The sequence below is a fragment of the Parambassis ranga genome, chromosome 22 (genome assembly GCF_900634625.1).
Source record: "Parambassis ranga chromosome 22, fParRan2.1, whole genome shotgun sequence".
NCBI lineage: Eukaryota > Metazoa > Chordata > Actinopteri > Ambassidae > Parambassis > Parambassis ranga.
This window is the reverse complement of record NC_041042.1, coordinates 425,568-437,149: the sequence shown is the minus strand read 5'-3', so window position 1 is coordinate 437,149 and position 11,582 is coordinate 425,568. Positions and strand designations below refer to the sequence as shown.

General features: G+C 47.1%; 3 protein-coding genes across 9 annotated transcripts; 2 read left to right on the top strand and 1 right to left on the bottom strand.

The window, feature by feature from the left end:
* Positions 1-21: 21 nt before the first annotated feature.
* Positions 22-3,075, bottom strand: LOC114427899 (leucine-rich repeat-containing protein 57-like). Of its 6 annotated transcripts, none has more exons than XM_028396130.1 (6): positions 2,869-3,075; positions 2,100-2,263; positions 1,690-1,825; positions 1,343-1,611; positions 1,042-1,227; positions 22-961 (listed from the first exon to the last, which is right to left on the bottom strand). In XM_028396130.1, the coding sequence occupies exons 2-6, from the start codon at positions 2,181-2,183 to the stop codon at positions 920-922; spliced, it is 717 nt and encodes a 238-aa protein (XP_028251931.1). In that variant the 5' UTR covers positions 2,184-2,263; positions 2,869-3,075; the 3' UTR covers positions 22-919. The 6 variants fall into 6 exon arrangements, with proteins under 6 accessions (XP_028251931.1, XP_028251934.1, XP_028251930.1 ...); XM_028396133.1 differs by having other exon boundaries at positions 2,100-2,260; XM_028396129.1 differs by having other exon boundaries at positions 2,873-3,075.
* Positions 3,076-3,148: 73 nt separating this feature from the next.
* Positions 3,149-4,783, top strand: LOC114427902 (HAUS augmin-like complex subunit 2). 2 transcript variants are annotated; one of them, XM_028396142.1, is made up of 7 exons: positions 3,149-3,330; positions 3,494-3,580; positions 3,721-3,819; positions 3,998-4,067; positions 4,240-4,372; positions 4,455-4,563; positions 4,644-4,783. In XM_028396142.1, exons 2-7 carry the CDS (start codon positions 3,494-3,496, stop codon positions 4,740-4,742), a joined length of 597 nt encoding a protein of 198 aa, XP_028251943.1. In that variant the 5' UTR covers positions 3,149-3,330; the 3' UTR covers positions 4,743-4,783. The 2 variants fall into 2 exon arrangements, with proteins under 2 accessions (XP_028251943.1, XP_028251944.1); XM_028396143.1 differs by having other exon boundaries at positions 3,253-3,330; positions 3,494-3,552.
* Positions 4,784-6,572: 1,789 nt separating this feature from the next.
* LOC114427890 (signal recognition particle 54 kDa protein) lies at positions 6,573-10,994 on the top strand. Its single transcript, XM_028396116.1, has 17 exons — positions 6,573-6,710; positions 7,491-7,580; positions 7,704-7,801; positions 7,871-7,962; positions 8,070-8,154; positions 8,232-8,336; positions 8,419-8,485; positions 8,580-8,637; positions 8,732-8,882; positions 8,991-9,139; positions 9,350-9,450; positions 9,564-9,650; positions 9,728-9,801; positions 9,885-9,993; positions 10,077-10,247; positions 10,326-10,421; positions 10,498-10,994. The coding sequence occupies exons 3-17, from the start codon at positions 7,724-7,726 to the stop codon at positions 10,587-10,589; spliced, it is 1,515 nt and encodes a 504-aa protein (XP_028251917.1). The 5' UTR covers positions 6,573-6,710; positions 7,491-7,580; positions 7,704-7,723; the 3' UTR covers positions 10,590-10,994.
* The last annotated feature ends 588 nt before the right edge of the window (positions 10,995-11,582 follow it).

Here is an 11,582-nt window from a genome sequence, read left to right as displayed (position 1 = left end):
CGACCGGAAGCACCTTCAAAATAAAGGTTTTGGGTGGTTTTATTTTGAAGATTTTATGTTCGTGCTTACATGTGTGAGGACTTAGGGCGCATGACCGCCGCCTGCTGGCGTTACAAACAAACAGCACCTCATCAGTTTGTGAACTTTTGTTTATCAGAGTTGTGTTAATGTAGCTGTGCGGGTCAGGTGGTTTCATTCGGTGCTCTGAGGTCCAGACTCTGCGGGTTTGTGTTGGTCCTGCTGAGTTCTGAAGGACCTGAAGGGGACATGATGTTTCTGACCAGGAACACCACACAGAGCGAGTCCAGAACCAAGAGATGTTCTAACAGCAGTTCAGGAACATCAACAAATAAATAAATCAACAGTGTTAAGATGAGTCAACGACAGAAACACAAGGAGGCAGAACTGACAAGTAGCATCTCAGCTAGCTCGGGTTAGCATATCCACAGCTGCAGCTTGGTCATAGTTCAGCTGCTGAAATTCTATTTAAAAAACATTAACGGAAAAAGAGCAGCACCTTACACAAACCTGCTAAATGCTAACTAGCCTAGCGTAGCAGAGCAGCATTGCTGACTGTATTTAAGATGACTGCAGTCCATTCTCTACAAGCTTCAGTATACGTGGTGGTCAATAATCAATAATCAGTTTGGAGGATACTTGGTTTACATGCTAAATAACATTAGACTGTCTTCATTTAAAAGTGGCTGATTAGATTGATTACTCGAGCAGTAATGTTTCTGTCCATCGCAGACTGACAGAAAACAGCAAAACTTCTTCTTCTGTGGTGTTAAATCCTGTTTGTGTCTCTTCCTGTGTCCACTAGGACGTGTCTGTCTTAGCTGCCAGGCTTTCAGCGGCAGAAGAAGCTGACCCCACCTCCAGGTGGCGTGCCGAGGTCTGGACTCATGAAGGACAGTCTTCAGGTGAACTTCTTCTTGGTGGCGGTAAAGCGCTCCATGTACTGAGGAGGAATAACAGGGACCATTAAGACCAGTAAGACCAGCAGAGAGCTCATGTTCATACACAGGAAGTGGTTCTGACCTTTTCATATCCCTCCAGCTCTCTGAGCTTCTTGACTTCGAACAGGTTTCCCTCCACGGAGAACAGAGACACCTGGGACTCAGTCAGGATGGACACTGGGATGGAGGACAGCTCCAGACAGTTCTCCTCCAGACGAAGGACCTTCAGACGGGGACATCGAGAGACTTCCGCCGACACCACAGAGATCTGGACCGGAAGGAGGGAACCGGGTCACTGCAGCGTACATAAGCACCTGGTCCTGATGACCTGGTTCTGAGTGAGGTTCTGTTGTACCTGTCTTCATAACCTGATTCTAACTGACCTGGTTCTGGTTAAGGTTGATCTCGATGGCTTGCAGCTCAGACACCTCTGCAGGGACACTTTGGATCTTGTTGCGGGACAAGTCCAGCAGGTCTAACTGCCTCAGCGTTCCTAGTCCGGAAGGGAACTCTGAAATCTGGTTCCCCGCCAGGCTGAGGGTCCGCAGGGCTTTGATCTGGCTCAGAGTCGGGGGAAGCTGCTGTATCTGGTTCCCGTTCAGGCTCAGGGTCTCCAGCTTCTTCAACTTGCCAATCTCACTGGGAAGTCCAGCTGAGGACAGAATCACAAGAGTTCACAGGTCAGGGGGGTTCACACGTCACAGTCTGCAGGTCCGGATCAAACACTCACTCAGCCTGTTGGAGTTCAGTGTTAAACTCTTAAGCTGCAGGAAGTTTCCAATGGCGGCAGGAAGAACCTCGATCTTGTTCCCGGACAGGTCCACTGTCCTCAGGTTGGCTGTGAGTCTCTGCAGCTCCTCTGGGAACTGAAACAGACAGGGACATGTCACAGATGGGCCATCGTCACGTCAGTGTCTGAAGTTATGGACGATCATGGACACAGCAGCTTCAGCCACAGACTCCTGCTGCCCCGCCGCTCTGAGGACTGGTACAGGAAGTCCTTCCTGCCGTCCGCCATCAGTCTATAACTCCTCTGTGACTGTCAGAGCTGAGCTCACTAAGTAAAGCGTCATATCAGCTGCACTTCAAACTCCTCAGTTACATTACCTGTGTCTGTGTGTGTGTGACTGGACGTCTCACCTCCTGCAGGCCTTTCCCCGTCAGCTGGAACACTCCCGTCTTCTGGGAGGTTTCCAGGTGGGACTTGAGCGCGCTGTTCCCCATCCTCCAGCAGGTACGAGGCGCCCGCCTGTCTGAGCTCACCGTCCTCTACAGCACAGCCCCGCTCATGTCCACACAGGCTGCTGAGTATTAATCAGAGTTAATGAGCTCATGTTTCAGCACGGTCAGAGCTGCCTGATTATTTTCATAAAACATAATAAACATGTGACATCTTTTCATCTTGATCTTACACAGCGTGTAAATAAAAACAGCTCAGTAATTATCTTTGGGGATTTTCATCTTTCATGTGTTTACAGATGGTAAATGTCATCGATTAGCTCCAAACCATGCATTACTTGGTAAAATTATTAGTTCATTAAACATATTCAATCTTTTTTTAGGCATTTATTAGGTTATTAAGTCGCTATTTTGATATTTAAGACACTAAGGTGTAGAGAAATGAGCTCACAGCTGATACATAATGAAGCAACAGGCGGACGCGGCTAACACCGTTAGCATGTTAGTTACATGCTACAACATGTTAGTTACATGTTACAACATGTTAGTTACATGTTACAACATGTTAGTAACATGTTACAGTGACGATGTAACGTGAAAAATATCGCGGTCCCACTAACAGCAGCTTTAGCTTCATGGAGTCTAATCTTCAACGTAAAGCTCCGTTAGCACAGTGGCGTTAGCCTGTTAGCAGCAGCTTCACCTACAGGAAGAGAGGCAGGTTACGTACTTACGTACAATACACGACGTGCGGCGCCTTTAACCTGAGGCTGTGGTGATTAAAGTCAGATCAAAGGTGTGAAACAAACACGAATTTAAGAAGAAAATGTAAACACCCTGTTACTAATACACGCTGGACGGCTCTCTGACGTCAGCCCCGACAGCCAATGGCAGTAGCCAGGAGCTTACGTCACCCGTGTGGACTCTGCAGAAAACCAACATCCTGCAACAAACGCGGACTGTTGTGTGTCTGGTTTTGTCTTCACACGCCTCTCAGGTTATTGTGTTGTTGTACTTCATACTTTATTAGATCGAAGTGACGCTGTCCGCGCGGGAGGCTGCAGTTCTTCTTCTGTCCTGAGGGGGCGCCGATGCAGTGATATGGTTTCGTAGAAGAAGAGCGGAGAGGAAAACAAACCAGAGCGCGCGCGGACTCTTCCACCCACACGGGACAAAGGAACCGTTCAGAACCGTAAGTGATCGAAACGGGCCTTTCCACAATAATACACTTAGTGTGGACTTTTCCCGCGCAGTCTCTGACGTTAAATCCCATCAGAGTGGTTCAGGTTCACGTTGCGTGAGGCTCCGGCTGGACCCGGACTGTTTGTCTTCACTTCGGCCTGTCTGTGTTTCAGATGCACCAGTGGGATCTGTCTCCGTTCACGGTGACTCCAGCCGCCAGACTGCTGTCCAGGTGTGTCTCTGTGGGAGCAGTGTCTCAGGTTAATGTCATCATATTTATGAATGGGCCGCACACGTGCAGGCTGAGGTTTATATGCACTCAGAGCACGCTGAAGGTTTAATGAATAAAGTAATGAAAGTTTAACGGTGTCCACTCAGTCCTGTCTCCTGCTGTCCTCAGGAGGAGTTAGACTCCGCCTCCTCCGGCCCCAGCCCCGCCTTCTCCTGTCACCTGCAAGAGGCTGAACAGCACATCAGGATGCAGCGACAGCTGCACGAGGTTAGAACTGCTGATCACAGTTATTGATTATCATCTTATGCTCAACAAATGTCAAACAACAACATATGTAATGGTCTCTCCCAGCATCAGACACTGGGTGCAGCAGACTTCCTGTAGTTGTAGGACGTCCTCTTCAGTACAGAGATATCTGATCTCTTCATGTCTTCTGTTGGTGCAGCTGCAGCTGCAGTTGGAGCTGCTGAGGGTTGACGAGCTGAGCGCTGACGTCACACACAGTTTCCACCTTGGTGAGTTTGAGCCTGTCCCACCCACTCTGTGCCCCTTTTGATGTTTACTTGAGTTTTGTCAGCCGACAGGAAGGCCTGACAGCGTTAATGAACTGAATGTTCCACAGGAGGCCATCTTTGATCTTAGTCCCCACATTTCTTCTAAAGTTCCTGATTTTTCTTTTTTCTGCAGCTCAGAGGTTACAGGTCCTGCAGAGGTTTGGTGGACATTTGAAGGACATCCTGAGAGACCATAAGAATCTGAGGCAGAGACTGATGAAGCCGCTGGACTGCAGCAGCTTGCCTGTCCAGGCTCACCTGCACAGGTACCAGGCATCTCTATGGCAACCCTCTCTGTGGCAGCGCAGCGGGACGGTGTGTGTCCTAAAGCACTGTGCTGTGTTTCAGGTGTGTTGTGGAATCCACCAAGCTGATGATGGCCTTCATAGAAACTCTGGAGGAGAAGCTGAGCTCCGCCCACATCCGGGACTCTGCCACAGACCGCCTCAAGCTGCTGGTCAGTCACATGACCTAAGTGTAACCAGTAAGCAGACTGACCAGCTCATGAATTAACCGATGTATCCCTCTCTCTGTCAGAGTACCTCCCATGCTCAGCTGCTGGCTCAGGCAGCAGAGATGGAGACTGTGTGCAGTCAGGTGCTGCAGTGGAAGACAGTCGGCAGTGCAGCCGAGTGACCTCTGACCCCTGACCTTCAGTGGAGGGTGGGGTGGACCCTGCACACAAAGCTCAGAGATCAACTAGCCGGTCACCACACCACCTGCACAGCAGCATGAAGTGGTGATGAGTCAGCCATCTTTGAATGAGATGTTTACAGACTCTTTTAAATGAAACACGGTGATAATAAAATCAGATTTTGTAGCAGATGGCTGTCCTCGTTTCCCAGACATTAACCTGAAGCTCCACTTGTTTTTGTGGACTTCAGAGAACACTGATCCTGTTGGCTGATGACAGCTACCCTTGAATTTAACTGTAACATGAGTGTATAATCACAGGAAGCTCCCTGACCACAGGATGGCCTGAGTGTTATCACCTGAAAACTGTTTACTGACCTGGCATCCCAGGTGCTCCATGCCTGCTCAGAAATATTAACAGGTTGGATTTAAAGAAAGATCAGGGAAAATAAAAAGTGAAAAACTGGAATGCAGTGAGCAGTAAATGTAACAGCATTAAATATCATTCAATATGGATATAATGAGTCAGACAGTGTGTTGGACCTGATCTCAGAGGGAAGAGTTCAGGTTGATGGTCACAGGGAGGAGGGACCTCCTGTGGCTCAGAGCTGCATGTTGGAGGGTCAGTCTGATGAAGGTCCTCCTGCTCCTCAGCAGCACGTGGTGGAGAGGATGGAGGCTGTTCTCCAGGATCCCTGCAGCTCAGACAGCATCCTTCTGCCTGACCCTGCTGTCAGGGAGTCCAGCTCCACCCCCACAACACCACCGGCCCTTCTGATGAGTAAAGAATCAATAATGATGAGTGATAAACCACTTGAGATGAATTATGCTTATGTGTGTTGTAGATTATGATTAGAACTGTAAATTATAGTATAGATTAATAAAGATGTGAAGTTATATAGGAGTGATTGGGTTTTTATTTATTGTTCTTCACCCTCTTTCTTCTTCTTCTGTACGTTTTTTGGCGCAGCGTATCTTCAGCATACATTGACTGATTTCAGTTTTTCAAAAAATTATAGTTTTTCAAATATTAAGCATTTTTAACATGGGAGTCTGGAGGAGCCTTCAAAACCACCTTCAACTTTGACAAATCCCAAACAATCCATGAACCAAAATACACACCGCAATTCATTTTATTCACCACTAGATGTCCTACTCGAGCACTGTGTCGTTGAAGCCTCGAGTAATGAACCTGTTTCTTGAATCAGGTGTCGAAGCTTCAACAAAGCCTCGAAAACCCATCACTAGGGACAGAGAGAGCTGATACAGTTCATAAACATTCAGGTTGTCATGGATACAGGCAGGCAGGGCTGTTACCATGGTGACAGGCTGACACACAAGAAGCATACAAAGCAGCCATATTTTCAGACTTTAAGCATTGTATCTGTCGTATTGATCATCCTTCAGCTGTATACTACTTTTCCACATTCAAAGCACACAGCCTGAGCTTCTGATAGTCTGATGGGTTTATTCCAGCCTCAGACCTTTCATATGGTTTATTCACAGGCTGTTCTTTAAGGTCATGACTTCATACTGTTCGTGTCTTCAGCTGTTTCTCTTTCATATCTTCATAATTTTACAACATTTTCTACTTTTCAAAATAAGAGCTTCATCTTTCTAAATTCTTAACTGTGTTTCAGCAAATTAAATTCAGATTTCAGATTCTCCAGCAATTGATCCTTCACATCAGCATTCAAAGCTTCAGCTGCAGCAATCAAACTTGCATTTTCTTCATGAAATTATTTCCAGTTTAATTAGAATTTGTAGTGAACTTTCAGAATTATTTTGGGTAGAATTGAAGCGCTGGTTGTCACTCCGGGCCAGAAGGTGGCAGCAGTGCGCCTGATGCTGTTCTGTAGAGAAAGAGAAGAAGAAGCCGCTCGTGTTTCCGGTTGAGTCTGCATTAGATGACGTTTCTCTGTCGGAGTTTCGTTGTTGCTGCTGCGCTTTGATCCAACTCACCGACACTCGGTAAGTCTTGAGCTCCTCTCCCCGGTTAACCGTCACTGAGCGCGGTAAAGTCTTTGCTGAACCTTATTCTGTGGCTTCGACGCGCTGACAGGCTCCCAGCTAACGGCTAACGACACGGCCGGATCGGCTAACGGCTAATCCCCCAACTCTGTGTGAACGGCAGCAGCTAGCTGCTAACAGTTAGCATGGAGAAACGCTGTAAACAGCTGACATGTTAGCGCAGCAGAAACTGATTAGACACACGACCAATCAGTCTGATTACCGAAAATAAAAACACCCGTACATACGAGTTCATGTAATGTGTTTATACTAATTAAACTCACAACATCTAACTTTACAGAAACTTGTCTTTAGGTTTAGTCTTCAAAATCCTGATAATATCACTCACATTGAAACATCGGTGTGAGTTTATCCTTATTGCCACCTCCAGGTCAGTCTTCCACAGATGATAGATGGAGTGTTTCTGTGATTAGAAGCCACTGTTGTTATGAAGAGGAGGAGGAGCTGCATGAAGGATCTGACTGAAACATGTCACATGATGAAGCTGCAGTTAAAATGGTCTCATACAGACACCGTGATGTCAGGCAGCAGTGAGACCATTTTAAACCAGTGACACTGTGTTGATGTGAAGGTATCGGTCTGTGTTGGCTGGGTGGATGCCTGTCATGCAGCTCAGAGGTAGAAACCCTCCACCAGAATAAGTCCCAGTCGGTCTGGTGGCCCTTTGTCTGAGAGCATCTGAGATCCACCGTGGTTCTGATTGATCTCTCTTCTGTACAGAACGTGGGTGGCTGCCTCCTTCACCTGTCAGCTGACCCTGATCAGGCTACGTTGGGGGGTTTCCCTCCAAAACACTCACTCACACACACAGTAAGTGATGCAACATGTTGCACTGACTGATGCTGTGACACCATTATTTTCAGTAGTCATCCAAGTGGGTAGTTGATAATCTGATCATTGTCTGTGATTCAAATCTTTGTTTTTTTTCCCTAGGATTAAGTCAGACCGGCATCATGGTGCTCGCCGATCTGGGGAGGAAGATCACCTCTGCGCTGAGGTCACTCAGCAATGCCACCATCATCAATGAAGAGGTAACATGTTAACAGCTGCCACAGATGTCTGCAGTTACAGGAGGTTAACCAGGTGTGTCTTTCGCTCAGGTGTTGAATGCCATGTTGAAGGAGGTGTGCGCGGCGCTGCTGGAGGCTGACGTCAACATCAAGCTGGTCAAACAGCTGAGAGAGAACGTCAAGTGAGTCTGATGCCGCTCGGTCCCTAAGCAGCGGTTCTGGTCTAACTCTGAAGCAGCTTTGGTCCAGTTCAGCAGCGACCCTGATGTTTTCTTTTTCGTCCCTGCAGGTCTGCTATTGATCTGGAGGAGATGGCCTCAGGTCTGAACAAGAGGCGGATGATCCAGCATGCCGTCTTCAAGGAGCTCGTCAAGGTCAGACCACCAGGCGGTTTAGGTGTCTTGTGTATGGCTGACATGTTCTTAAACAACATGTCTGAACTCTGTTCCAGCTGGTGGACCCTGGTGTGAAGGCCTGGACTCCGACCAAAGGAAAGAACAATGTCATCATGTTTGTTGGTCTGCAGGGCAGCGGCAAGACAACAACCTGCTCTAAGGTGACTCACACACCTGAGACATATCCCCTGTGCATTAACCCCCTGCTGCCTGGTCTGACTTTGGCTGCTGTGTTCTCTGCAGCTGGCCTATTATTACCAGAGGAAAGGATGGAAGACCTGCCTCATCTGTGCTGACACATTCAGAGCAGGTGAGCCGCGCTTCAGCTGCTTTCATTCACCTCACACATCCTTCTACCTACCTGCTCCCACACTGTGATAACCCTCGCCTTGTCTCTCTCTCAGGTGCCTTCGATCAGCTGAAACAAAATGCAACCAAAGCCAGAATCCCTTTCTACGGCAGGTGAGTCCTCCCACAGGCGGTGGGCAGGTGGCACCCTGCTGTGCTCTGTGTTCTGGTGTCGTCACCTGACTGCTGGCCTGTGTGTTGTTTTTAGTTACACAGAGATGGATCCAGTAGTGATTGCCTCTGAGGGCGTGGAGAAGTTCAAAGCAGAGAACTTTGAGATCATCATTGTGGACACCAGCGGGCGTCACAAACAGGAAGACTCGCTGTTTGAAGAGATGCTGCAGGTGTCCAACGCTGTGGTGAGTACATGAACCTCTGCAGGTCCTTTGTCCTGGACTCAAGTGTGTGAAGTGCAGGGCCAGGGGAGTTAGTGCTGCTTTGCTAATATTCTGCCTCTGTTTCCGTAGCAACCAGACAATATTGTGTACGTGATGGACGCATCGATTGGTCAGGCCTGTGAGTCTCAAGCTAAAGCCTTTAAAGACAAAGTGGATGTAGCGTCTGTGATCGTCACCAAACTGGATGGACATGCCAAAGGAGGAGGAGCTCTGAGCGCGTAAGCAAACATCTTCGACTGCATGGTGACAATGATGATGACAAGATGTTCTACCAGTCTGTGGTGGCTGGTACACTTTTTATGCTGTAGTCTGCTGGGGGGGGAGTACAGCCCGCCTGATACAGCACACGTGCTTTCCTTCTCAAAGGGATTAATAATGTATATTCTATTAATGCATGTTTAACTTCTTCTGCTGATGCCTCCTCTCAGTGTGGCGGCCACCAGAAGTCCCATCATCTTTATTGGTACAGGCGAACACATCGATGACTTTGAGCCATTCAAGACTCAGCCGTTCATCAGCAAACTCCTCGGTAATCACTTGCACTGTTTGCATTGTGCTGGAGACCAGCACACACACACAACCACACTGCACATGTGGTTGAATCGTAGACTTCACTGAGTAACATTCTGTGGAAACCCACAGGGATGGGCGACATCGAGGGCCTGATCGACAGAGTGAACGAGCTGAAGCTTGATGACAATGAGGAGCTGATTGACAAACTGAAACATGGTGAGAACACACATAGACCCACAGAGCATGCAGTGCATTGTGGGTATATTGACTGACATGCAACCTCTGGCCTGCAGGTCAGTTCACCCTCAGAGACATGTACGAGCAGTTCCAGAACATCATGAAGATGGGTCCCTTCGGACAGATCATGGTAAGCTCAGCACCTGAGTCTCAAAAAAACATTTCAGCTGCTGGACTTACAAGGACTGTGTGTGTGTGTGTGTGTCTGTCCAGGGTATGATACCAGGCTTTGGCACAGACTTCATGAGTAAAGGAAATGAACAGGAATCAATGGCCAGACTGAAGAAACTGATGACCATCATGGACAGCATGAATGACCAGGGTAACACACACACACACACACACACACACACACACAGAAAGGTATGTTTCAAAGACCAACAGAACCTCCTCTGGTCCCCACAGAGCTGGACAGTAAAGATGGAGCTAAGCTGTTCAGTAAGCAGCCCAACAGGATCCAGAGGGTGGCCCGGGGATCAGGCGTCGCCACCAGGGACGTCCAGGAGCTGCTGACTCAGTACACCAAGTTCGCCCAGATGGTCAAAAAGATGGGAGGCATCAAAGGACTGTTCAAAGGTAACAGGAGAGGACGGGGTGAGGCTGAGGAGGACTGAGCAGGAGTGAAAAGTTCTAATTGTTTTGTGGTTCTTTCAGGAGGAGACATGTCCAAGAACGTGAACCCGTCTCAGATGGCCAAACTGAACCAGCAGATGGCCAAAATGATGGACCCTAGAGTCCTGCACCACATGGGTAAGAGCCGTCACTGCCAGTCCACTGTTCGTCTGTGTGTGTGAATGACCTGTGTACTAATGGGTGCATGTTTCAGGCGGCATGGCGGGACTTCAGTCGATGATGCGTCAGTTTCAGCAGGGCGCTGCTGGCAACATGAAAGGCATGATGGGATTCAACAACATGTGACCGCAGACCAGTCGGCTGCCTTAAAACAAAAGAAACTCTTAAAGCCCCACATCCTGACAGGTGGGGAAGGCCGAGCGTAGCAACCTGTCTGCTGCAGCTTTTCACTGAAAACAAAAAAGATTTGTGCTTTTAGAAAAACACCAGAAGAAGAAACTGAAGGTTTAAAGGAGCAGCGGCACATTTTAGAGGTTCTTCTTCACTGTTTTCTTCAGGAGGAGGAAGGACGGATGTTTTTGGGCCTTGTTAATTTAAATGTGTTCAAGATGTTTGTGTAAACTCAAAACAGAGCAGAGTCAGTCCTGACTGGGTGAGCTCACACCACGTGATGATGATGATGATGATGATGATATTAGTAAATGACAGTATTTTTGTCATTTAATAAACATTTTTATTACAACATGTAAACCTGTTGTGTGTTTATTTCTCTGCCTTTCACAAAGTCAAACATGTATAGATTTATTCTGTGTAAATAAAACAGGAAATTTATTTTTATTGAAACATACAGTCATAGAACAGAAGGCTGGAAGGTTCGGCTGTGTATTTACATTTGTCAGAAACATTTTCCCAGTATAATAAATGTATTGTTATGGGTTTCATAATCATCCCAAATATCACAGCTTCTTTGGTTCAGGAGGAGAGGTTCTGTTTGTTTTTGTTTCATCCTTTGAGAATTGCTGTAGATTGAGATCCTCTTTGATAAATGAAGCTTTAGTCCTTTGACAGAAATGTTCTGAATCATGACATTCACCTCTTAAGTGACATGATCATATTGTTTTCAGTCATATAATCCAAACTTTGAGCAAACATTTCAAAAAGTAAAATATTCCCAGAACTGTCCAATAAATGCATAACAGACCATATCCCCTTCACTAGCCAGGAAAAATAAAAAATACATGATAAATATTTACAGTTCCATAATGAACGGGGACTAATAATCATTATTTATTTGACAGTCGTATTGGAAGCGCCTGAATTTCATCCACTGATATTTGA